General features: G+C 36.3%; 1 protein-coding gene across 8 annotated transcripts in view; it reads left to right on the plus strand.

Annotated features, from left to right (window-relative positions):
• ZNF207 (zinc finger protein 207) overlaps window positions 1-7,156 on the plus strand; it is a 19,641-nt gene extending 12,485 nt beyond the window's left edge. For 4 of the 8 annotated variants that reach the window (XM_012648328.1, XM_012648332.1, XM_012648331.1 and 1 more), the window contains 5 exons: window positions 225-382; window positions 1,542-1,634; window positions 2,665-2,907; window positions 3,582-3,741; window positions 3,892-4,744. In XM_012648328.1, coding sequence (XP_012503782.1) covers window positions 225-382; window positions 1,542-1,634; window positions 2,665-2,907; window positions 3,582-3,741; window positions 3,892-4,052 — 815 coding nt within the window. In that variant the 3' untranslated portion in view covers window positions 4,053-4,744. Of the gene's footprint in view, window positions 1-224; window positions 383-1,541; window positions 1,635-2,664; window positions 2,908-3,581; window positions 3,742-3,891; window positions 4,745-7,101 lie in introns of those variants that run through there. The other 4 variants (XM_012648334.1, XM_012648336.1, XM_012648335.1 and 1 more) reach the window with 2 other exon arrangements.
• Window positions 7,157-26,638: the final 19,482 nt, after the last annotated feature.

Consider the following 26,638-nt stretch of genomic DNA (forward strand, 5'->3'; position numbering starts at 1 on the left):
CCCGCCTCGGCCTCCCAGAGAGCTAGGATTATAGGCGTGAGCCATCGCGCCCTGCCGAAGGGAAAATTTTTGAGGCAAGACTGTTGCAGGGGAAAATGACTAAGTTCCTTGGACTTCATTGAGTGGTTTCGCAGTTAGTTGTTAATAATTTTGTAGTGTAGAAACATTTTTTTATGAACTAAATGTTTCAGTGACTAAGTCCCCCAAACATTTTTTCTTTGCAGGTATGCCTCCCCCTGTTCCACGTCCTGGAATCCCTCCAATGACTCAAGCACAGGCTGTTTCAGCGCCAGGTATTCTTAATAGACCACCTGCACCAACAGCAACAGTACCTGCGCCACAGCCTCCAGTTACTAAGCCTCTTTTCCCCAGTGCTGGACAGGTAAGGTGAAATTCCTGAAAAGGAATAATTATATGTAAAGGTAAAAGTATAGTTGTTTACAGAAGTCTTTATAATTTTCATAGGTCAATTATTTTGTTCATGGTATTTTTAAATGGTCGCTTATTCTCTTCCATGTTTACACACTGATTTTCACTACTCTTAAAAGGTTTAGTGGAGTCAGAGATAGAATATTACTTTCTCATAGCTGTGAACTCTACTTTTTTGTACATTTAGCTAGAAATGGAAGTCTAGTTTTTGAAGCACTTTGAGGCCCTCCTTGACCTATTGAACTATGAGTGGAATGAGACCAAGGCTAAAGTTGAAAGTCCTTAGGACCTTAGCAAATCATTTGTTGGGCTCTTCCTCTAGTTGAGAACAGTGACGTACAGTGCTACACTGTTGCTAGAAGGGCATGATGATTTCATAACTTTTGGCCTAGTCACACTTTTATTTCCTACTGGTCTTGACTTTTTTCAAAACTTTTTCTAAAACCTAAGTGAACGATGCTTCTGTTATATATAGTATGCACATAATGGTTAAAACCTTTGCTGTTTTTTCAGTTCATTCAGAATTAAGCAGATTCAGATTTAATTCATTCAGAATTAAGAAGATCAGGATGTATGTTCAATATTTTTTTTCGATTATCCCTTAGATGTTTTGTTTTTTTTAAGTTTTTTTATTTGTGGGTACCAAATTAAAAGCATACCTTTATATACCCTTTAAGCACATTATGTTATGGTTTTATAGTAGATGGGGATTTTGTTTATTGAGAGATGTAGAACTTTTAATCAAAAATACTTTGTGGAGAATCATTGATAAAGAATTGGATTGGAATGTCAATGTTTATATATCCTTTATTCTCAGTTTAAGGTATCATTCTTGTAATATCACAATGCAAAACATTAGTTTTAGAAAAGAAAGTATGGTTAACATTAACTAGGCTTATTGGTGTAGAATTGAAAAAAATTTTTTGAGGCTCATTCTTTCCTTTTGTTTATTGTAAATGCATTAACTGCCTTCCTCTTTAAATAAATGACATTCGATTGCATTAAATTTTGCATTTGCAAAAATGCAGTCTATACTAAAAAGTCTACCACATGGCTTATATTCACCCATTTGTTTGGAGACTTTTCATTGTTTCCTTTCTTTTATGCTACAGATGGGGACACCTGTAACAAGCTCAAGTACAGCTTCATCCAATTCAGAAAGTCTGTCTGCATCTTCTAAAGCTCTGTTTCCTAGCACAGCACAAGTACGCAGGAAGTTGCAGTTTAAAATTGTTAAAATGGCTTTATAACTTAACCCTTTGGACCCTACTTAAAAACTAAATTTTTGTCCAAAAATATACTATACTATGTTTAATTTTTTTAAAGTAAAATTAATGGTATATAAGTCAAATGGTATTTGAAAATTTGAATTCATACTAACAAAAAAAAGTACCCTAAACTCTTGTGGTTCTAAAGGGTTAAAAGCATGTAAGCAGTAAATGCATTATAGTGACCAGTGGTTAGCCTGATGCATGATTAAGCTATTTTGACTTATGCTGTTTAATGCATCACGTTTAATGTAAGAGAATTTAGCGTTCTGCGTTTGGTTCTAAAGTTGGGCTAGTCTACTTGTTTTAGATGTGTTCCATGTTATGAAAAGTAACACATTTGTTAGTGGTAACTTAATACTTAAAAGATTCTCCTAAATCAGCGCTTTCCTCCATGATAATTATCCAGCCATTGTTAATTCAAAGGGTATTACATTAATATAGAAATGCTTTTAAAGGACATGTCTCTAATGTGTCACCATTTGTATATAATAATTGTTAGTACTATATTTAGTAACTGGGGCTTATCTAAACTCATATCCTATAGGATATTTTTGGTTTGGGATACTTAATAGATTAATTACTTTAAACAACTAATTTAGAACAATAAAAATAGAACACATGCTATACTGTTATTACACTGTATTTTAGCAATTTGGAATAAATATAAAGCACTGTAAATTTGACTTTTGGTGAGGAGATAGAAGACATCTGATAAGTTACATATACAGTCTTATTTCTTATTTCCACTATGGTGTTTTGGACTGGACATGACTTTAACCTAGCATCTTTTGATATTCTTATGGGTTATCTTGAATTTTGTGGAGTGTTTATATGAACTTTGTTTTAATTTCGTTTAAAGTTTGATTATTTAATGTTGGTGTCTTGTTTTTAAGATAAACTTTTCATAGATACATGCATAATTTGGGGTTTTGAAGTTTCATTGATGAAGGATTATATTTTGCAGGCTCAGGCAGCTGTCCAAGGACCTGTTGGTACAGATTTCAAGCCTTTAAATAGTACCCCTGCAACAACTACAGAACCCCCAAAGCCTACATTCCCTGCTTACACACAGTCTACAGCTTCAACCACTAGTACAACAAATAGTACTGCAGCTAAACCAGCAGCTTCAATAACAAGTAAGCCTGCTACACTTACAACAACCAGTGCAACCAGTAAGTTGATCCATCCAGATGAGGATATATCACTGGTAAGTTGTTTTCAGTTTTTTACTAGCAGCATTTGAGTCGAAACTGTTGAAGCAGATTTGTCCCTTTGAAAGTGTTAATTTGTACGCAGATGGTCTATGATATGATTTAATGCTAAATGGTTTTTACCATTTTGATTTAATTTTAAGGAACCACAAAATACTTAAAAGTGAATGAATATTGCATGTTTGGTTTTAGATGCTTTCCCTCTCCTTCCTCTAGACTTTCTAAAAGAAGACAGTAAGTTGGGCTCTTACTCTCTTAAAAATCATTTTAGTTAGACATAAATTCACATATTTTAATTGAAGAAACATTATGAGATAGAATCCTGCAGTTCCCTTGAAACCCATGTAAAGGAATTAATTTTGATATAAAGTTAATATTTAGGATTTTGATGATAATACTTTACTAGTTTCTTGCTTAAGCAACTTATAATTCCTGGAAGGTTGGTTAGCCATGCTTGGAGTATAAAAATGGGTGAAATTTTTTTTTTAAGGCATTGAGATTTTAAATAGTGGTACTGGTTTTTGGGGCAGAAGTAATTACTTGGGGAATAAGGGTAAATTTTTAAAAATTACTTGTGACTCTAAAAATAAGGATTTTAGATGCGTGCCTTTATGCTTAATGAACTTTATTGCATTTAGTCATTTAATACTGTGCTTATTTTTATTCCCAGGAAGAGAGAAGGGCACAGTTACCTAAATATCAACGTAATCTTCCTCGACCAGGACAGGCCCCCATTGGTAATCCACCAGTTGGACCAATTGGAGGTATGATGCCACCACAGCCAGGCATCCCACAGCAACAAGGAATGAGACCCCCAATGCCACCTCATGGTATTCTTCTTTTTATGTTTATTATATTTAGTGGATTTTCTGAGTATACACATAACATGTTAAATTTATCTGCAAAATGCATTTTTGCATTTAAAAGTACAATGCATAGACAACTCAATCTATTTTTGTGTTTTAAATGTGTTTTTTTAGGTCAGTATGGTGGTCATCATCAAGGCATGCCAGGTTATCTTCCTGGTGCTATGCCGCCATATGGGCAGGGACCACCAATGGTGCCTCCTTACCAAGGTGGGCCTCCTCGACCTCCGATGGGAATGAGACCTCCTGTAATGTCGCAAGGTGGCCGCTACTGATCTTACTTCATCCAGTCTAATAGGTTTGGAGATTAAACCTTTTCTCAACTTGTGCTGTTTATATAGCCAAGCTTCCGTCAATAAGGCTTCATTGTGACTTTAACAAACATTATCTTCCCACATACCAGGAACTATTGGACATTTATTTTACATGGGAAAAATTATTTGGAATAATAAAAGCAGGAACTTTTCCTGAAGTTGCAATTTATACTGTATGGCTTCTTTTTCATGTTTCATCTAGGTTTTTAGAAGTGAAGTATAGTAAATTTGGTTCGTTAAATTGTGAAGGCGCTGGAATTACATGAACATACCACCTTAATAAAGGCAAGTTCTGTAAGCTTACATTGCTATTTGTAAAGTTATGCCTTCACAGCATTTCAGATGCTGTTGGACTTCATGTCCCCAACCTAGCTTGGTGAGGGCTGTAACTGTTTCCAAGTACCTGTACATTGGAAGTCTGAATGTGTAACAATATTTAATGTATTTAGAGTTCCTCATGTTGCAGGGTTTAAGAAATCTGACCTGCCAAGGTCATGTGACTTTTCTGTACTGTTAAACTTCATTGTAATAAAATGAGAGAAAAAATTATGCCTTTTTATTCATAACCCAGCTGTGGACCACTCCCCGAAAGGTTTGTACAGATGCATGCCATAGTAGATGTCCACATAATAAAATTCATAGTTACCAATGCAGTTTTGATATATCATTGGATTCTGTCTTTGAGTTGTAGGTTATTCCTTACTTGCATATTTTAAACTTCACAGTATATGTAGAATTGTATGTTAATGCTTCAGTTAACAAAAAGCTTAGCTACATATGAGTCTTACATAATATAGGTATGGAATCTTTTCATTATTTCACCTTTCACACCTCTTTGGTGTCAGTACATGTCAGATGTCATTTTAATATGTAAACCTGAATACCTTTTCCTTCCTGTTTAGATGTTTAGAGCCTAGTGCCAGACCCATTTCTTTTGATTATTTTTGTGACTTCAGTACTGCATGGACCTCAGAAGCTTTTAAGGTGCAAACTTCTAGAAGCTTAGGTGCATGCAGTAATAGCTTCTTGTGCTGTTAATGGGTTGGTATATTATTATTCTAAGTGTAATGCTGAGAATCTAAATGTGCCTCTGTTAGGATGGTTAACAGAAGGATTGAAAATTTCTGGAAGATTACATTTTTCATTTGATTATATATTGAGTTCCTTCTGTTATTAAGCCGCTGGCTTTACTGTTCAATTTTTCATCCTTGGAAATTTTGAATGTTACTGTGTTCTTACAGAGAACTTACCTGTAGGGATGACTGCTATTCAGTATATTGTGTTGCAGGTCTCTTAAAATAGGAGCTCTTGACATTTTGGCAAGTTTTTCTGATCTTTACTTTTGCAGGTTAGTTTTATGATTAAATATCAAATAACCTACACAAAATAATTGTTGATATAATGCACTCAGTTTGAAGTTTTCTCAGTATAAAGTTAAGACTTCTAAGAAAGTGGTGACATTTTATAACTTGTGTGAAGGTATAGATTAAAGATGTGAAATCTGAAGTTGTAAGGAAAAAAGGGCTTTAAATTTGAAGGAAGATGTATTGAAAAATCTTTTAACCATCACAAAAGAGTCTGTATTGAAGTGACAAGTAAAAGTCATTCCTTGAAACAAAACATTGCAAGTATTATAAAGCTGAATGCTATTTTAAGTCTGATATTTTGCTCCAATGATTTTTTTAGTTCCCGTGCTGTGGTACCATAGAGGTGCAAAAAAATTCCATAGTTTGAAAAGAAATCATCCATATATCATCAAGAATGCATTTCTTCTGTCAGCAGCTGAGTCCTGCACCACTTCCCCAACTGAATGCCTGCCTACCTAAATGGTTTTGGAATTAATATATGCTTAGATTTGGCAGCACATTTATTATCCTGCCAAAGAAAAACCTGTGTTGAAAGTATTTAAGATAAAAATGGCATGATTAAATTTGGAATGATTAAATAGGGGATGCTTTCACAAACCAAATGTCTCTTAAGAATTTCGTGCCCGGGCTTACCAACAAACTGCCAGGGGATTAGTAGACTTGTTTCAAAAATTACCCAAAACTCCATTTGTGTTTTATGCAAAGAGGACTGATAATTTTATAGCAAAGTTTTTTGCTTTCAGATATGAAGGGATACAATATAACTTAGAAATAAGTGGTAGAGCTCTGATTTAAAATTAATTGGAAGGGTTATTTGTGCATTGGCACTTAAATGCATGAGTTCCTTGATAGCTATGTGGCTCAGAGGTGGTGCCCATTTAATATACTTAATGTGTGATTTTTGCATGTATCCAAGCATAATTAAGCTTCTAGAAAATACTTTTTACCTAAATGCTTCTGGGGTCCATAGTGTGGTTGGATCATGATGGAAGAAAATATGTTGAAATAATTAACTCTTACTTTGACTTAAGCTTCCTTAAGTAATAGATGGAGTTGAGTCAAAGTGAACTCAGTTGCTCTCACAGAAGACATTGGGGACTTGATACATTCAGGCAGGCATTATGATCGCTATAATTAAGGAAGTTGTAAGATTAATAGGGCTGGCAGCTTTGGGTCTAGCTTGTATCTACCTTTTTTAGAAAAACAAAAACATTTTGTCTGGCACTAGTTTCTATTGTGTAAGTTTTACTACTGTACGACAGTAGCAAGAGCAGCAGGTGAGAACCAACATTTGAGTGGTTGGTGGAATTGTTTTATTTGAATACTTAATCTCTCACACATTTGCCATTAGGTATGGGGAAAATATTCCTAGTGTACTCTTATTCCACTGATCAAGTTATATGTTCCACATAAACTCATCTTAATTAAACTTAGTTATTCGGGGTGGGGGTTGCATCCCCAACCAAAATAAGTATGGGCTTGGAATGGAATTGTAGTGGACAATAGTTAAACAAAAAAGAGCTACTCTTTTTCTGTTGCTTGCTTGATCATTGGGATTTTAAAAAAAAAAAAAAATTTAATGCATGTCTTTTAAATTAATTGGGTAATGTTTTTCTAAAATTAAAATTTTCTTCTTCCTATAGCCCTGCCATAGGACAGGCTGAGGCTGAGTCTCAGTGTTGCCCTGTTCAGTCTGAGGCAAGTGGGATTTATTTTATTCCTTATAGGGGCTTTGCGTTGAGGGTGGAGGGTTCCCAATAGTTAAACAAAAAAGAGCTACTCTTTTTCTGTTGCTTGCTTGATCATTGGGATTTTTAAAAAAAAAAAAATTTAATGCATGTCTTTTAAATTAATTGGGTAATGTTTTTCTAAAATTAAAATTTTCTTCTTCCTATAGCCCTGCCATAGGACAGGCTGAGGCTGAGTCTCAGTGTTGCCCTGTTCAGTCTGAGGCAAGTGGGATTTATTTTATTCCTTATAGGGGCTTTCACAGCTTTATAGCTGTTGGATATTTATGTCCCCAAACTTGCAGCAAGTTTGGTGAAGGCCCCTAAATTTAATTAAACTTAGGATTTTTATACTCTTTTGGCAGAGAAGGCTCTATATTAATATTCACGTTTGACTGTGGTGTTAACAAACATAAATAAAAAGTATTTCGTATGTAGTTTTATATAATTTGTGTTATGTAATAATCATCAGCTAAAGCTTGTATTACTATATTGAACTAAAGTAAATTTATAAAATTTGCCCTTCTTGATTTGGAGGCATGAATTGTTTTATCCACTTTCACTTCTAGGAAAATCTTACTGGTTATTTTCTCCTCAAACTATTGAATTTAACGTTAAGGATATGTATAATCATTGGAAATGCCACTGGATACCTAAAATCTGCATTCTTATTCCCAAACTTAAGCATTGAGTGTTAAGGTTGAAAGGTTACCTGGAAATGCTTGTGATTTTTTAATGTGAAAAAAACCTCACCACATTAGAGCAAATGTTAATGTAGAGCCCTGTGAAGAATGGGAAGGTGGTGTGTACGAGTGTGCTTGTGTGTATGTGTGGGTATATATATACCACACAGTTGATATAATAAGAGTTCGAGTATTTACAGACCTGTCCGGCATGGATAGATGACTAATTTTTAGGTAGCCAAACTGAAATTGGATCATGTGGTAAAGTTATTAGCATGTTAAACTATGGTTTTAGAGTAATTATTTTGAGGTTCATTTTTAGCCTTTACAGTGTTTTATGCACACGTGAAAAGTATCCACATTTGTTTCCAACTAAAATTTGCCCTTATTTGGTGAGAAAAGTTGTATGTATGTGTGTTTGTTGTAGAGGATAAAAGAGGGAATTGGAAAAGAGACCAAAAACATAAACCTCAATTACTTTTGTTCTGTGTATTTGAGCCACCCCTACTCCAGAGAGCATTTTCCTCTTGAACAGTAACAATTAACATACAATATAGCATTTAGCAAACCTGGAATTGTTTCTGTGTGATTTTCATTCTTGGAAGCATAAAGAAAACCTGTGCATTAAATGAATTCCAGATTTTGATTTGCTTAATTAGAACATAATGCTTTTTACTATGATTGAAATACAGAAAAGGGTTTTGCTATTTAAAATATTATATTTTGTATTTAAAATATTATATTTTGTATTGGTATTTTATTTTTTAGAGACAGGGTCTCCCAGGATGGCCTTGAACTCCTCGGCACAAGCAATCATCCTGTCTCAGTCTCTTGAGTAATTGAGATTATAGGCGAGTGCCACTGCGCCCTGCAAATATTTTTAAAATTTTTGTTACTTCCATGACAATGTTCCATTGGAATATTTTATAACCTCAGCACACATTGTAAGACTCCTTAATTGAGATCTGTTTTCTTTTGTACACATCATTCCCCGATACAGTGAAATCTCTTCAAGGTGCTTGTCCTAATTCTAATGGTGATAATTGAAATAAGTAATTGAAACAGGCTCGTACCAGCTTGAGTACTGGGGGTGGGAAGGCTTTACTAATGGTGACATAATTCACTGAAGGGGATACAGATAACTAAGATGTAGTTCCTTTGATATCTTTGTAGTTCTGTGACTCTTTCAAATAAGATTTTGAAAATTATGTAATTTTTAGGTGTCTATTACGTCCACTGGTAAAACATGATCAATGAAAGAAAATATTGAAGTCATTTCTTTACTGAGAAAATTTTGTGTAAGCTGATGACAGTAGACATGTATAACACTTGTATTGGTTAGGGGATAAAGAAATACTGAACAATGTACCCTAAAATTTTTATAAGCCAGGTATGTCTTTTTAAAAAAAGGTGGTACTTACCCACCTAATATTGAGTAACCTTTGCATGTTATTCCACAGTGAAATTCGATTTCTCTTATTTTAACTTCTGTGGAAGTGTCTTCTAAAAGGAGGGATTCAGTTATAAGACTGATGACCATAGGGCAGATTTTTATAAGTAAACATTCACTTAATTCCACTTGCATGACAGTGAGTTTACTCCTTTTTTTGACCCTTCTTTCTCAGTGTTTTGTTTTTCTGTCATCCAGATCATTTAAATAATCTTTTGTTTTTATAGCAAAGAAATCATCTGATTTTTCTGTGTGATGTTTCTTGGCAAAATGAGAAGCACTTTTCTTTAATGATGTTGTGTATAGTGTCATGGATATTCATAATTTTGTAATTAATGCTGAATTTTTGAAACTATATTAAGTTCTTAGGCATGCTCTCAGGCATCCCTGTTATGGATCTAATTCAAACCAATAACATAGAGGATATGGGGAAACCAAGACTTCAGTTTGAGCTTTCTAATAACATTAAATATATCCAACTTTTCCAAGTAGCATTTAATAAATATACAGTAAGGCTCAAAAGAGAATTGCTGTTAGTAAACATTATCCTAGCTCTGGTCTCTGTACATTCTTACATAATATTATAGTTTTAAAAGGAAAAGCTTTTCAATTTCTTCCCAACTCTGGAAAAATAATTTGTTTGAAACTAAATTACTTTGAAAAATTTGGACCATTTCATTAAATCTGTTAATTAATGCCATCTATCTCAGGGGAAAATGTCATTTTACTAAGCAGAATGCAGAAATGATATTAAGGCAGAAATTTGTAGCCTCAAGGAGGTCTTGAATGACGCTAATTTGAACTTATTTCTATTTGAAGCAAATTGAACACTATTATAAATCAAGAGTGGCTCATTAGTGGCAACTTTCGTGGATAGGTTCTTTAGGAGGCATATAATAAATAAATTATTAGAATATGTATATTCTAATTTTGACCAAATTAACTACAGAGGAGAGACATGTGCATAAACTGTCTTAATAGTCGATTACTTGGACCTCACCCTTTAATTCTAAAGGCTGTAATGGTGTGTAAGGTTGCGATATGATACAGCTTCAGTAATATGCTGTGCATTTAGTAAGGGATTTATGGAATGCTGTGTTCATAAAAAGGTGAAGTCCTATATTGGTATCTTTTAAGCCCTCTGACATTGTTAAAATGTCTGGGTTGGTTTGTATTTTACTATTATTATGGTTAAAGATTCTGTATGTCTTCACCTTTGGTTAAATTTGAGGAACTAGCCATGAAGTTCATTGATGCCCAAATTGGATAAAAGTGAAGAATGCTATTTCCCCAGTCACATAGACCAATAGTGATTATTTGAGAGAGAGACCATTGTATCGTGTTGTTTGACTTAACAACATTGCTGCTTGTGGTTTGCATTTGTTATTGAGGTTTCACCATATGATTTATTTTAATATATCCTCTTACTAAATTTTATTCATAAATAGTTCAGCAGTTAATCAGAGATCAAAATAAGATTTGCAGCATTGTTTCCCAGTCTCCATTAATAAAACAAGGCTGCATAACTACCCAAGTAGACCAAGGGAAGAGTTGCTACAGTCACTGTAAGTTTGAGTTAGAAAAATAAGAGGCATCTAGTTATTCAGCAAAACCCCTCTTTTACCAATTAGCTTATTTATGTACTTCAAGGAGAAGCAAAGGGATCTGCTTTTGAGTCCATGTTTTTAAAATTGAGAATCTCTAATAAAAGAAAATGAAATCAAGTTTTGTGAAAATTAAATAAAAAATTACTAAAAATTGCTTGCCTCTGTGGGGGTGTGTCTAAATATTAGTTTAAATTTAGAAATTATCACATTTAAGATGTATGTCCACCCCATTTTTGTGGGGTAACCAAATTTACATCACAGTTCACATATTGGAATATACATAGTTTATTAACTTTTGAGACGTGTCCAAGAGATTTTCATTGTCATTAGTGTATTCTAATTAGAGTGAACATATGTTCACTTTAAATTTAATAGCCAATGCAAGGTAACTTTTGGAAAACTCAGGGAAAAATTTTAAATGTATTAGTATCAGGCTCTGAGGAAATTTAATGCACATTGACTTTTTAAACTATGGATTAGACTCCTCAGTTTAATACAATTTGTGTTTTTGTTAACTAGCAGCAGAATTTCAGCATTTGCTACTTACTGGTAGAGAAGAAAAATCCCACAGCCCTGCCAGTACAGGTTAGTTTAATCTGTAAGTACCTGATGTTCCTATTTTTTTCAAACATATCCATATAACTCACACAAGGAAGAAAGCTGTGCAGTTACTTGAATGTGAGTATAACTAATAATGAATCCACTGGACACTTTAAAACACTCAGTACTTGGGCCTAGCAAGTAGATCTAGGTTTGCTAACCTGAATTGTAATAGAGGTGTAATACCGCTCCTTTATTATTTGGTTGTGGATGAACCTAAGTAGATACATTATACATTAAAGGAAAAGACAGTGAAAGTTTCCATTGGTTATACCTTTGTTGGTATATGATGGAGTCCAGGGCTTTTGGTCCAGAGTCTTTTACTTAAGCTACACCATGATGGTTCTCCTATTCACCTTCTAACTTTACAGTATGAATCAACCTAAAAAAAGGCAAGTTTCCTCACCTCTAGGAAGGATAAATGGTATATAATCTTAAGCTAGAAAATTTTTTATACTACTTTTTTGTTCTTAAATGTTTTTAGTGACACTTGTAAACAGAACTCATTTTTTTGGTTCATCTTTTTTCATAAACTATAACCTGTCGGTGTACTAGTGTGGGTTCATTTTACTTTGAAATAATAAAATTTTTAATATTCAAATGAAAGTTGACTGACTACCCATCAAGCAATCTAGCCAGATTCTTCATGTAATCCTTTTGTGGGGCAGAAGGGATGTAATGGGTTGTGGAAGATGGGTTGTTGTTATTATTTTTCATTCTATCAGAGTTCATTGTTGTTTGAACCATTCTTGAGAGGTTTCTTTTAAATATTGTGCTTTTATGTTAATGTAAACTTAAAGCACTGAGGAAGGATGAATAAAGCATACAACTTAATTTCTGTGAGCCCGAACCATCCTTCTAATCTGTAGCACTGATACTAGGATGTATGGTTTCCTCCTTTTCCCCTTAAGTGTAATGATATCTGATTTGAGACTGTCTAGCCATAAAACTAGCTCATTTTGTATTCCTGTTGAACTGGATAGTGATTAGCCCTTGTGAAAACAGATCTTTATATGGAAATTGTGTCTTCCATTAAATATTGAAAACCTAAATTTATCAACTGATGATAAAATATATTATGAGATATCCACTTGTTTTTTTTAATATAAAATTGCCCAGGGGCTTGGTTTCATTGCCTTTCACAGTTTAATCTGTATATGAAATGGCGTACATACAGTGGAAATGGTTTTCCTTAAAACCATCTCTTTAAAGCAGCCTTTCTGGTGAGTACTATTTTATACTTTTATACGTCACAGTTTTACTTTTTAAAATTAACTGAAATGGGACACTTTGATCAAAGAGGTGAGCAATCTGAATTTCTACATCTCATTAGATATTTGAATCAGGAATATTAGAAGATGATTATTTTACTGCCTGACATTTCCCTATTAATGCTAGTTCAGTTTTTTTTGACCTTCACTTACTGGACTATAAATGTAAAAATTTTTAACATGTAAATTATTTGAACTAAGATATGGAATAAATGTTTTTTGGTTTTTTTTTTTTTTTTTTGAGACAGAGTCTCACTCTGTTGCCTGGGCTAGAGTGCCATGGCTTCAGCCTATCTCACAGCAACCTCAAACTCCTGGGCTCAAGCGATCCTACTGCCTCAGCCTCCCGAATAGCTGGGACTACAGGCATGTGCCACCATGCCCAGATACTTTTATATATATATTTTTAGTTGTCCGGCTAATTTCTTTCTATTTTTAGTAGAGACAGGGTCTCGCTCTTGCTTAGGCTGGTCTCAAACTCTTGACCTTGAGTGATCCACCCGCCTCAGCCTCCCAGAGTGCTAGGATTACAGGCGTGAGCCACCGTGCCTGGCCTGGAATAAATGTTTTTACTTAAACTTTTCTAGCATTTAAGAAATTTTTTTAAACACTTAAGGTTTTCTTTTTTTATTTTTTTGAGATAGAGTCTCTTTCTCTCCCCGGGCTACAGTGTTGTGGCATCAACCTAGCTCTAGCTCACAGCAACCTCAAACTCCTGAGCTCAAGCAATCCTCCTGAGTAGCTGGGACTACAGGCATGTGCCACCATGCCTAGCTAATTTTTTCGATTTTTAGTAGAGATGGGGGTCTTGCTCTTGCGTGAGGATGGTCTTGAACTGAGCTCAGGAGATTCTCCTGCCTCCTCCTTCCAGAGTGCTGGGATTACAGGCATGAGCCACCATGCCCGGCCTAGGTTTTCTTTTTAGTTGACAGGTAAAGTATTTTTCTCATGCTTTTGAGACATCGCATAGATGTAAAATTAAAATAGGAGAACTACTTTCTGTTCTTGTTTAAAGTTGTTACAGTAATTCAAGAGTGATTAAAGTGGAGTTAGGGTGGAAGGGCTTACTGAAATTGGTCATGCAGCCCAACTGCTTACAGGGTTTTCTTTGAGAGCCTTGAAATGTCAAGTGTGTTAAGTCACTCTAACCCTGCTTGAAAAACATAGGTCAGATAGTGATTTCTGAGACAGTGCATACCAGTTAAAATTAGCCTCTGAGTATATTTCTAATTACTTTATGCTTTGTTTTGTGCTTAGCCTCAGTGTTAACACATGGATTTTTTTCCCTCTAGGTTTTAGGTATATCCTAGATGTCAGTATATGCTAAGGGTGTTTTCCCATTATATTTCCTGCTGTGGTCTTTGTGAACCAACAATGAATGAGTGGTCAACTCTGATGCTTTTTAGTATGAGCAGATAGTTTTCTAAAATCTGAAAATGGGTATCTGAGTGTGTGATGTAGTAATATATTCTTCTAGATAAGCACTAAACAAAGTATGGACCCTCTTTGTCTTTAAGATTTAAACTGAAGTAAATTTCTAAGGAACTGTGTCCTTTCTTAGCAGGGATAAACAGACTGAAAATTTGGTAAGTATGTAACTTTAAATGCATGTAATAGTGATGAGAGTGTGTAGCCAAATTTCCATAGTTTAAGGTATTTATAAGTGAATAAGAATGCTTGAATCTCCTTTGCAACAATGTATATGTGTCTCATTTTTACAGATTTCTTCACATAATGATTAAATTGAAATGTACATTACTCCTTTGTTTTTTTTCCTTTTAATTTTGTATGGTGCTTTAAATACTAATTTTATTTCAAGCTTTTTTCAGGGTAGAAATAAGTGGCTGTTAAAGATCTTCAAGAAGAATTATCTAAGAGTCCCTTTTTAAAATTAAATGATGACTTTTCAGTATATTAAGTTTTCCATTTTTCAGCTCCAGTTAGAACTGAGAATAGGTAGCTGATCAAAAATGGAAAAAGTTATGTGCTCTTTCCTGGCATATTATAGGGATCAGTGCATAATAGTAAAATGGTATTAAGCCAATACTTAATTTACATGGAAGCAGTCTTTTTAAAATAAGAGAGAAAAAAATCCCTTAATTTAGAGTCTCCCTAACTCCCTGGGATATTGTATTAATAATAAGATGGTAATAAATGAAGATTAAAGTGTAAAGTGTTTAATTGCTATGCCATGAAAGATGATTTATTTCCGAGAAATAGGTCCATTCCTTTCCAAACTGTAGTCTAGCATTGTTTTGTAAAGTGGTACAAGATCCTAAACAGTAGGAAAGAGGAAGCTGGTCTCAAGTCAATCTTCAGGCTTCGTTTATACTGGCAAGGAGTTAAGTGAAAAACAGTTCATATAAGGGATAGGATTTTAAGAAGGCCCTGAACAAAGCACACAAGGGATGCTAAATGGCTAGCCCATGTATACATAAAATGGTCTAGCTAAAAAAAAAAAAAAGTCTATTAGCTGAATTTTTATGGAAGTAAATGAACTCACTAATGTAAACGTTGTAATTGAATACTAACTTTTAATGTTGGTTTATTTACCATAATTAAAACTATAATTAATACTTTTGATTTTGTGGGGGTTTTTTAAACAGTTTTTACAAGGATAATGTTAGTGCATCTTGTCACTACGATTTCTTACGTGGTTAAAATGTAGCTGGAAGCTTGTGCAAAACAAGTGAAATGGAGGACCACGTTTACATATATACATGTTTAATTTTTTTCTGCTAGTAGAGTTTGGAGATGGAGATGTTTCCTAGAGTATGTAACCATATAACTAGGACTCAAAAGGGCATTGAAGTGTTTTGTCTTTTTCAGGTGGTCTTGAGGGTGTTTACTATGCTTTAAATAAGGTCAAACTACCATATGAAAAATGGTGCTTTATTTTCATATCTGAAGCAATTTTTAATTTGTTTTAATCTAAAAGTTCAAAGATTTTTGCATCTGCATTATGAAAAGCCAGCCTTGGCGGGGCGGAGTGGCTCACACCTGTAATCCTCGCACTTTGGGAGGGTGAGGTGGGAGCCTCGCTCGAGACCAGCCTGAGCAACATGGCAAGACCCTGTTTCTACAAAAAAAAAATAGAAAAATTAGCCAGGTGTGTTGGCATATGCCTGTAGTCCCAGCTACTCAGTAGGCTGAGGCAGGAGGATCGCTTGAGCCCGGGAGTTTGAGTTTTCAGTGGACTATGATGACACCGTTGCACTCTAGCCTGGGCAACAGAGCAAGACACTGTCTCCAAAAAAAAAAAGTCAGTGTCTTTTTGTTAGGAGTAGATGGTTGAGTGTCTGCTTCATTCATTAACAAACTTTTGAGTGCCTGTTATCTACAAAGAGAAATAAAATCTTTATTTATTATTTATGTAACTTGTCTGAGCCCATTTATTGATTTATATCCAGAACAGTTTATATTCAGAATGAATTATGACATGCATCAGCTGTCCTGAGCAGTTTTCTGTGTGCCCTGGGAACAATAAGAAAATTGTTTTTATTAAATATAGAATGTCTATAGGGAGAAAGTAAGGGGTAAAAGAGCATACTTAGATAATGTGAGTATGGGGTACGTGTTCAGGTTGGATAGGTAGATGAGTCAGAAGTAGCATAGTGGTTTAAAGTAAGCATAAAATCAGAGCAAATTTTTGCTTTCCCGTCATTTACCGGTTATATGACCTTGAGCAAGTTACTTCTCAACTGATAGTCATTAAGTTTCCTAGGTTTGTGAGAAACAAGTTGTTACATGTAAAAATAACTTAGAATATGGGCTAGCACTTTATAAGTGCTCACTATTTTTTTGTATGTTTACATGAAGGAACTAACATTGTCAGACCAGTGAAGTGATGTTGGGACAGGCAGAGAAAACCTAAAAAATTTTGTTGTGTAAATACATACGAAGAATGTCTAGTATGTGCTTGGCTATTAGCCTTTCTACAGATAGACAGGAAATACATCTGAAAAGGAACTTAGAAACTGAAGATTTAAGAAGCCTTTCTTGGCTGGTGCACAGTGGCTCAATGCCTATAATCCTAGCACTCTGGGAGGCCGAGGCAGGAGGATCGCTTGAGCTCAGGAGTTCGAGAAGAGCCTGAGCAAGAGTGAGACCCGGTCTCTACAAAAAATACAAAAATTAGGCATATGTGGTGGCATGTTCCTGTAGTCCATGCTCCTTGGGAGGCTGAGGCAGGAGAATCACTTGAGTGCAGGAGTTGGAGGTTGCTGTGAGCTATAATGATGCCACTGCACTCTAGCAACAGCGAGACTGTCTCAAACCAAAAAAAGTCAACCTTTGTAAAAAGTCTTGTTGGATAACAGTATTTCAGGCAGAAGATAGAGTAGTTGCAGAGACCATGAGATGGGAAGGCATAGGGTCTTGGAGGAATGAAAAATGATATGAGTGGTGGATGGGAGCGGTGTGTTTATGTAATGAGAGTGGATTGGAGAGGTAGATGGACAAAATCACGCTGGACCACATGGTTAGAATTTTACTCTGATGAAGCCTTTGGAGGACTTGCAGCTGGTGAGTAATATATAGTTTGTGATTAAAAGTTGGTTGTTGGTGGGGCAAGGTGGGTTGGTGGGTAGGTTAAGGACCAGTGGAGCAATAAGAACCTGCTCCAAAACAATTCAAGAATAACTCGTGTGATGAATTATTCTTGGTGATAATTGGAGAAATTAGATGTGCTTCTCCTTAATGTGAGAAGCACAAAAAAGAAAAAGGAAAGATTGGAAATGAAGTTTTTCAAACACCTGATTTAGTACACACCTGATTTATAAAACTTACATTTAGCAGCGGTTTATTGAAGATGTAAGACATTGAGAGGCAAAAATAAATAACCGGTCCTTCTCCTTAAGGATAAGTACATCAGTAGTAACAAGAAAGTGAAAATCCCTCTTAAGTAAAATTTGAAGAAAGGCGATTCCGCTTGCATGGTGTCAGGAGGGAAAGTGACTTTTGAAGTAGGTCTTAAAGGACTTTTAGGATTTGGACAAATTGTCGAAAGTGTTAGGAGAAAGACTGGAAAACCCAACAGTATGGAGGTGTGTAAGGGAAAGTTGTAAAGAATGTGGTAAGGTCATTTTAGGTTAAAACATCCTTTATACCACATTAGGGATACACAGTTCGTCTAAGAATTGGAGTGCGTTTGATTTTTATTATAAAAATAACTAACTAGAGTGGTGGTTTTGGGCTCTTAAAGTCTTCAGAAGCATCCAAAGTGTGTCACCTGAGGCTGCCACTATTTCCACCACTATTGTCCTAGTGATGTGGAATAATAAGATGCAGCAAACATAATTGGGCCTGACTTCCATTGACTTGGTGAATTGAAACTAGTGTCTCTTGTGTTCACCAAGGCCAGCTTTATACTTAAGACCATTGTTTTCTTTGGTCACTTTCCAAACTAGGTGCCTCAGTTTTTCTGCCATTTCCCCCCAATTGTAGGATGTTGCTCACCTCCCTCCAAAACTTTTCTATTATGCCCACGTAATTTCCATCCCCTGCGAATTTTGTAGAACCTTCCTGAAACCCAATTCTCTAAAAGGGTATACTTTCTAACAGTTTTAAGTGAATATTAGTCATTCTTCAAGATTATTTGTACCTGGAGTTTGAGAGCATCTGTGAGCTCATTACCTAAGGTAAATCAGGCCATCATTTATAAATAAACAAACCTCCATTTGGCTTCGTGAAGTATTTTGCTACTATTCACTGCTTTGATCTACTGATTCTTGGAGGTTTCCCTTCAGTGAAGTTTTGTACATTATGTTTGTACTAGGTGCTCAATGAATACTTCGAATGAATGATTAATACGCTTTCTCTGAAGAAGAGTGGTTATAGCTGTACTACTGAAGACAAACTTGCAAATTGGTGTCTCAATCTATAATCATACATTGTAGATGTATAATGTATAACCATGTATAATGGAAATGTGCAAAGTATAACCATACATTTCAACCTTTGCTAGGCCCGTGGTACTGTGAAACAATGCTGTTGTAAAGATAGAGTCACCGTTTTCACTTCACTGGCTGTTCCACATCTCTGCCCTTCAGATTCTTGTCCTCTTCCATCACCACCCCTTGCCCTCATACACACACTTGTCTGATGGCTTTACTTTCTAATTCATAAAGAGTAAAAGCCAAGCCTTTCTAGATACCTACCATATCTAGAGTAATCTGTATTTGCACCCTTTTATCACATTGGAGATCTTTTTTTTCTTCTCTTTTCAACAGGGTCTGACTGGTCCAGGCCTGGAGTGCAGTGCCATCATCATAGCTCACTGCAACCTCAAACCCCTGGGCTCAAGTGATCCTCCTTTCCTGTCCCAGCCTCCCAAGTAGCTGGGACTATAGGCACACAGCACCACCCCCAGCTAATTTTTCTATTTTTTTCGTAGAAATGGGGTCCTGCCTTGGCCTCCTAAAGTGCTAGGATTGCAGGCATGAGCCACTGTGCCTGGCCCCAGGTAATCATTCCATATGGTAATCCTTTCTGCTGTGCTCTGGAATCCCATCCACTCCTGCTGCCTTAGTGGTCTCATAATTGTTTCCTTTTGTGTTTCTTCGGTTTCCTATCCTATTTCTCATTCTTTTAATGACTCCTTTTTCCTAGGATAAAGTTTGGATGGTTGGAAGTGACATGTAAGAGGTAGGAGTCAAGAGTGAGACTAAAGTTTTACCTTGAAACTTTACTTCTTTTGGCTTAAAGACCTTCATAATCTGACCTCTGCTTGTCTTTCCAACTTTATTTCTTGCCATCCCCCCTTAGTACTCAGCTTAAGCTCTTAATTCTCTGCCTGAAGACCTTACCTTCCTCCCCTTACTACTTTGACTTGGGTAACTTCCCCACATCTACCAAGTACTAGTTTAGAGACAGTTCCCTCTGATAAATCCCTGAGCCTCTATGATGACCTTCATATGTGTTTTTTTTTAATTTCAAAGTATTATGGGGTATAAATGTTTTTCGTTACACGGATTGCTTTTGTAATGCTTGAGTCAAGAGTTAAAAGTGTCATGTGCTTTCATTGGACTGTGTACTTAACCATAAGTGTTGCCTGTTTGTACTGGAGTGCCTTGTTCATTGCATTCCTAAAATCTAGCATGCTGCATGACACTTAAAAATAGGCATTAGTAATTGTTAGGTTCAACTAAATTGCCAGTGAGGGTTAATCGAGTTCATCAAGACAGACTAGAGCTGCTGAGAGAGGTGCCTTTCTCTATTTGAACATTATGCAATTTAAATCCAACTCAGTCATGCTGTTCTTTTGAGCATGATCTTTAAACATGTACTTAGTGATTGGCTAAAGAATAACTCTTTGCAATAATAACAAAGGTCTCTTGGACAGAGCTATTCTCAAAACAAAACAAAACAATAAAATTTGTGTTTGTACAGGAAGAATGGAAGGATTTTTGTAAAGTAACTTGTCCTGTGGAATGTCTACAAGAATAAAAAGTTTTTGTTTCCTTAATTGTGAAAGATTAGCTGTAGTTTGGAATAGATGGAGGCTAGACCAGCAGTCCCAAACTTTGTAGCACCTGGGACTGGTTTCATGGAAGACAATTTTTCCACGGACTGAGGGGAGGAAGGGATAGTTCCAGGATGATTCAAGCACATTACATTTATCATGCATTTTATTTTATCATTGTTACTTTGTAATATATAATAATTATAAACCTCACCATAAAGCAGAATCTAATGCTGTTGATCTTACAGGAGGGTGGAGCTCAGGCGGTGATGTGAGTGATGGGGAGTGGCTGTAAATACAGATGAATCTTAGCTCCCTCTGCTCCTTACCTCCTGCTGTGCAGCCTTGTTCTAAACAGGCCACACACTAGTGGGTGTTGGGGACTGACCACAGGGCTAGACCAAAGATTGCAAATTAAAATGTCTACAAGAACTATACAGGTAATGAAGATTAGTGAAACAAACCAAATGGGCAGTGGTGAGCTTGTGACCCTAATAGAGGTGAGGCTTACAGTATGAGCGAAACACATCTGCAGGCCACTTATACTTGTGGGTCACCAGTGTGGGATTTCTTGGATGAAAGCTGATATTTGTGGAAATTTATATCAACAGGAGGGAAAACAGTTCCCGAGAGGAAGGTTTCTTAATGGACAAGAGGCAGATGATCTGTTAACCATGATAGAGTATGATGTTGGGGGAAAAGACACTGAATAGAATGGTGCAATTGAATCAGTAATTGGCCACTGTGATGCAACTGTAGGTTGTCGGTGTGAATAAATACAGAAATTAGTGTTCAGCCTCAGAATTTCATTTCTAGAGGACTTTGGGCAACGCAGTACCCTAGAAGGATTGAGATCACAAAAATAAAATTTCAAAACAATCAGTTAACAATTTTGGATGGGTCGGTGTATCTTGGAAATAGGAATAATACGTAACTAAGTTTATTACTGTGGAATTTGAAAGAGGTTATTCTGCTTCTGATTCATAGTGCTTGGCACCCACTAGGCAATAAATGTTATATTGAGTAGGTTCATCTCGATATCATCTTCAAATCAAAGAAAGCTATGATAACGGTCAGGGTGTTGGCAAAGCATACATCAGTCCTCAATTTCTCAATTAGTAAATAGTGGTGAGACAAACAGGCAAAGTATTTAACTCCAGTAGTTACCAAGAATATGCATTCTTTAACCTGTTTCCTGGAAATTTGTACAAATTTCATACTGTTCCTTTTCTAAAAAGTAATTTTTTTAATGTTTAAAGTATTGCCTGTCATTTAAAAAGTTTAATGTGGATCAAACAAAAAAGCAATAGTTTTCTACCCCACCCCCAGTCACAGTCCCCAGGAAGAACAGTCTTCCCTTGTTATCCGTAGAGGATTGTTTCTAGGACCTCCCTCAGATACCAGAATTCACCAATGCTCAAGCCCATGCTAGAAAATGGCATAGTATTTGCATATAAGCTACACACATTTGTGTGTAGCTTAAATCATCTCTAGATTACCTATAATACCAAATACAATGTAAATGTTATGAAAATAGTTGTTACACTGTATGAAATAAGAGTGACAAGAAAAATAGTACATGTTCATAATAGGTGCATTTTTTCCCCAATTATTTTTGATTCATGGTTGGATGAATCCACAGATGGAGAATCCAGCATACAGAGGGCTGACTATACTTTCAACTCCATTTGTTTTGGCTTCACCTCAGTATATTTAAATAACATCCTTCCATTACTGAGTTATAAATACTAACATCTGTTGATTTCCGCTATCTTAGGTAAGGATTTAGCTCACTTACTCTGTTTCTACCGCACCATCCCTCTTTATATATCATTGTGTTTGTTGTGCTGTTACATCTGTAAGTTATATCTTAATTCCTTGTTCCATCAATTAAAGATGGCATCTCAGCTTGATAAATTACACATACTATCATCCTTTACTGCTTTGTTCTTTTTCACCTTTCACTTCTTACTTGAACATTTATATGTTTTGTGATATGAAGGGTGAGACATTTACATTTTTTCTGTAAACATAATTATGTGTTTTATTTTAAACTGATTTTTAAATTGGAAATCAAGAAAATCTTCTTAGTTTTTTTTATTTTTTTTTTTTTGAGACAGAGTCTCACTCTTTTGCCCGGGCTAGAGTGCGTGCCATGGCGTCATCCTAGCTCACAGCAACCTCAAACTCCTGGGCTCAAGCAATCCTTCTGCCTCAGCCTCCCGAGTAGCTGGGACTACAGACATGCGCCACCATGCCCGGCTAATTTTTTCTATATGTTTTTAGTTGTCTGATTAATTTCTTTCTATTTTTAGTAGAGATGGGGTCTCGCTCTTGCTCAGGCTGGTTTTGAACTCCTGAGCTCAAACAATCTGCCCGCCTCGGCCTCCCAGAGTGCTAGGATTACAGGCTTGAGCCACCACGCCTGGCCAAGCTTCTTAGTTTTGATTGTAAATATTACTCAAAAGGACAAGAAAAGTAATGTGATAACATTTCCTCTCTAGTAAAGCTGCTTTTTCCTGGAGTCAGACTCTCTCTCACTTTGCCTACTGTTATTACATCCTTTAGTTCTGTTTTTCAAGGACAGTGTTAAAACCTCTGGAATGCCTCATTTGATTTATTGTGTGCCTTTTATAAGAAAAATTCATCTTGTAGTATTGGAGTTTGTTTGCAAATCCTGAATGCTTGCTGAAAGTTGTCTCCATATTCAGAACTGAGAATTAGGCTTACCACCTCCTCTCAAAGGACAGGTCCTACAAAATTATGTGACCCTCCTTGTTTGCAAGTTAAGAAAACAGATTAGGTCCCAACAATGAAGTTAAGGCAGGAAGAAATTTTCATAATATATAACGTTTTTAATTGACAAGAAATATATCACCCAATAGAAAAATGGGCAAGGGATGGATGTCAACTGGTTTATATCAGTTCACAAAAGAAGACTAGAGCGGCCAATAATTGTAAAAAGGTGACTGAACTTCACTAGTCAGGAAAATGCAAGTTAAAACAACAAAACCATTTCAAAAATCTCAATTTGACAAAAACTAAAGTCTGATGATGAAAATGTTGGCAAAGATATGCAACAACTCTTTGCGTCATCAATGGGATATGCTTTTGTTAGGGTATGCATTCTGGCTGTTTTAACAGAGATTCAACTATAACATGGTTTAATAAAGTGAAACTTTATTCTCTTGTACTAGAATAGGCAACATAAGGCTAATATGGTCACTGGGACACAAGTTCCTTTTAATTTGTTGATCTGCCAACTTTATTTATTTATTTTTTATTTCAGGGTATTATGAGGGTACAAACATTGTGGTTACACTTTATGTCTTTGCCTCCCCCAAGTGAGGGTTAGAGGCATTCCCTTCCCCCCTACAATACTCCCTGTGTCCTTTAGTTGCTGGTTTACCCCCTACCCCATCCCCCTAATCCCTAGAGGATCTGCCAACTTTAATAGACATTTTCATTCTTTGGTTTCCTTGGAGCTACTCTAGCAACTACCATCATATCCATATACCAGCCAGCAAGGAGAAGGTCCATTTCTTTTTAAGGCTGTATCTCAGAAGTGGCCCAGTTTAACCTCTACAAATATGCCATTGACCAGACCTTGGGCACATGGTCACAGATCGTTGCAAAGGATGATGGGAAATGGTAATATTTATTCCAGTAGTCTAGGTGCCCATCTAAAATTTGGAGGAACTATTATTGATGGAAGAAGGGTAGAATTAATATTTTGGAACTCTTAGCAGAAGTTACCACAAAGAATAAACAATAGTTCAACCACTTCAGAGAGCATTTGGCAAAAGTTAGTAAAGTTGAAGGTGTGCTTAAACCTAAATTCACCAATTCCACTTCTAAATATATATCTTAGAAAAACAAGAAATACAAGGAAATAAAAATCATTATTGCAATATTATTTGTAACTGAAAGATTGGAAACAACCTAAATGTTAGTAGAGAAATGGATAATTTAAATATATATAAATAAATGAAAAATAGTTAAAATGAACTAAGATATATCAACATGGATAAATATTAACATTGTGTTATAAAAAGCAAGTTACATTGTATGATACAGTAGCACTTAAATAGTATTGGAAAACATGCAACACAACACTAAGCATACATGTATGTAACAAAAGTATGAAGATTTTTGCAGGAATGATAAATACCAAATTTAGAGTAGAGATTACGTCTCATGAGGGGAAAAGTTATACAAAGTGCTTTTGTTGTATCTGTCATGTTTTATTTTTTAAAGGTCTGTAGCAAATATGGCAAAATGCTAAAGCTAGGAGGTAGGTATGTGACTGTGCTATACATGTTTTAAATATTTGATAATTAAGAAATTAGCACATGTTCTCACAGAGCATCCAGTCCAGTGGGAGAAACAGCTAAACAGTTTTAGTGGTATAAAATCTGCGATAATAGAGGAGTGTGCAAAGGGCTGTAAAAAGAGAAATGGAGTACTTCTCTGCCTGGTGGTGGTGGGGTTGAAGAGAGAAGACTGTATAGAAATGACCTGACTCTCTGAGTTGGAATTTGTTGGACAGTGGGTAAAGTGGGATAAAGGTAATTCATTGCAGAGAGAACATGTTGTAAAGGCCAGTGTTTGCATGGCAAACATTTATCCTCAATGTCCAAATGAAAGAAGAAAATTGATCTAAGCAATTTGGTCATGCATGACTCTAGGAAGTCCCAGCTCTCTGTCCTTTAGGTAATCCAACCACTATCTGGCATGAAAATTGAACTCAAAGGAAATAGATTTCAGAGGCAGGACCTTCCCTTTTATAGCAAGTGTTGGGTAAACAAACCAGGATTCACTGTTAGAGGATGTTTTGGGGATTTATCCTACAGAATTAAGAATAAAAGATAACCCTCACAGGATTCTTATCCAACCTGTTCTGCATGAGTGGGAAGTGTCTTATCAGATTGACTTGTAGGTGCTGCTTGTGGTTATGTGTTTCCTGTTTAGAATACCAGTAGACCACGCTGGGACTCTTGATGGCACCTGGGTTATAGCTTAACCTAAATAATACATTATACCACACTGTATATGGTGGAAGTAATTTAAAGTAAATTACAGTAGTCCCCCCCCTTATCCATGGGGAATATGTTCTAAGACCTTACATGGGTAGGAAGTAGTTAAAAGGGATGAAATAATCAGGAGACTATCTACGAAGTGAACTCTCTTTGGAAATTCACTTGGATCTTTATCCAGACTGCCACTGTTTGCTCTGTGCTCTCAATCCTCTTTGCACACGACCTTCTCTGACTCAACTTTGTTAATGAGGCATTGATTAAAAAAAAAAAAAAATCTCTGTTCACTACCCTAGTGGTGGGAAAATCCTAGTCCTGGAAACCCAAGACACTGAATTGATTCTTCCTAACTTCCCACCAGGAGAAGGAGATACTTAAGCTTGTATTTTTGTTTACCCTAGCAGGGTTTAAGGATCTGAATTCTACTGCCTGTGAGCCAGGTCTGGTGTGTAGTGCCTGTAGTCCCAGCTATTTAGGAGGCTGAGGTTGGATGATCTTTTGAGCCCAGGAATTCAAGGACGGTGCCACTGTACTCCAGCTTGGGTGACGCAGCAAGAAACTGTTAGGAAAAAAAAAAAAAAGGCCTGGTGTGGTGGCTCACAACTGTAATCTTAGTATTTTGGGAGGTCAAGGTGAGAGGATTACTTGAGGCCAGGAGTTTGAGACCAGCCTGAGGAAGAGTGAGACCCTGTCTCTACAAAAATAGAAAAATTAGCTGGACATAGTGGCATGTGCCTATAGTCCTAGCTACTCAGGAGGGAGGCTGAGGCAGGAGGATCGCTGGAGCCCAGGTGTTTGAGGTTGCAGTGAGCTGTGATGATACCACTGCACTCTAGCCAGGGCAACAGAGTGAGACTGTCAAAAAGAAAAAGAACTGCGTCTGGTTTAAAGACTGGAATCTTTTTTTAAGACAGGGTCTTGCTACATTGCCCTGGCTGGAGTGCAGTGCTGTGATCATAACTTCACTGCAGCCTTGAACTTGTGGGCTCAAGCGATCCTCTGCCTCTGCCTCCTGAGTACCTAGGACTACCAGGGTGTCCCACTGTCACTGGCCTGTGAGTGGAGGTTTTTCCCAGATTCTTCGTGTTTGTTGCAGGAAAGAATTTCAGGATGCAGTATGTAAGCCAAGCAAGCAAAAGCTATTGAAAGTGAAAGTACACTCGGGAAAGACGGTGGACAGGTTCAAAAAGAGCAGCTACACTGAGAGGAAGTGGTTTTATTTTATTTTATTTTTTTTTGAGACAGAGTCTCACTGTGTTGCCCGGGCTAGAGTGCCGTGGCGTCAGGCTAGCTCACAGCAACCTCAAACTCCTAGGCTCGAGCGATCCTCCTGCCTCAGCCTCC

This window comes from Propithecus coquereli, unplaced genomic scaffold (assembly GCF_000956105.1).
Source record: "Propithecus coquereli isolate 6110/MARCELLA unplaced genomic scaffold, Pcoq_1.0 Scaffold281, whole genome shotgun sequence".
Lineage (NCBI taxonomy): Eukaryota > Metazoa > Chordata > Mammalia > Primates > Indriidae > Propithecus > Propithecus coquereli.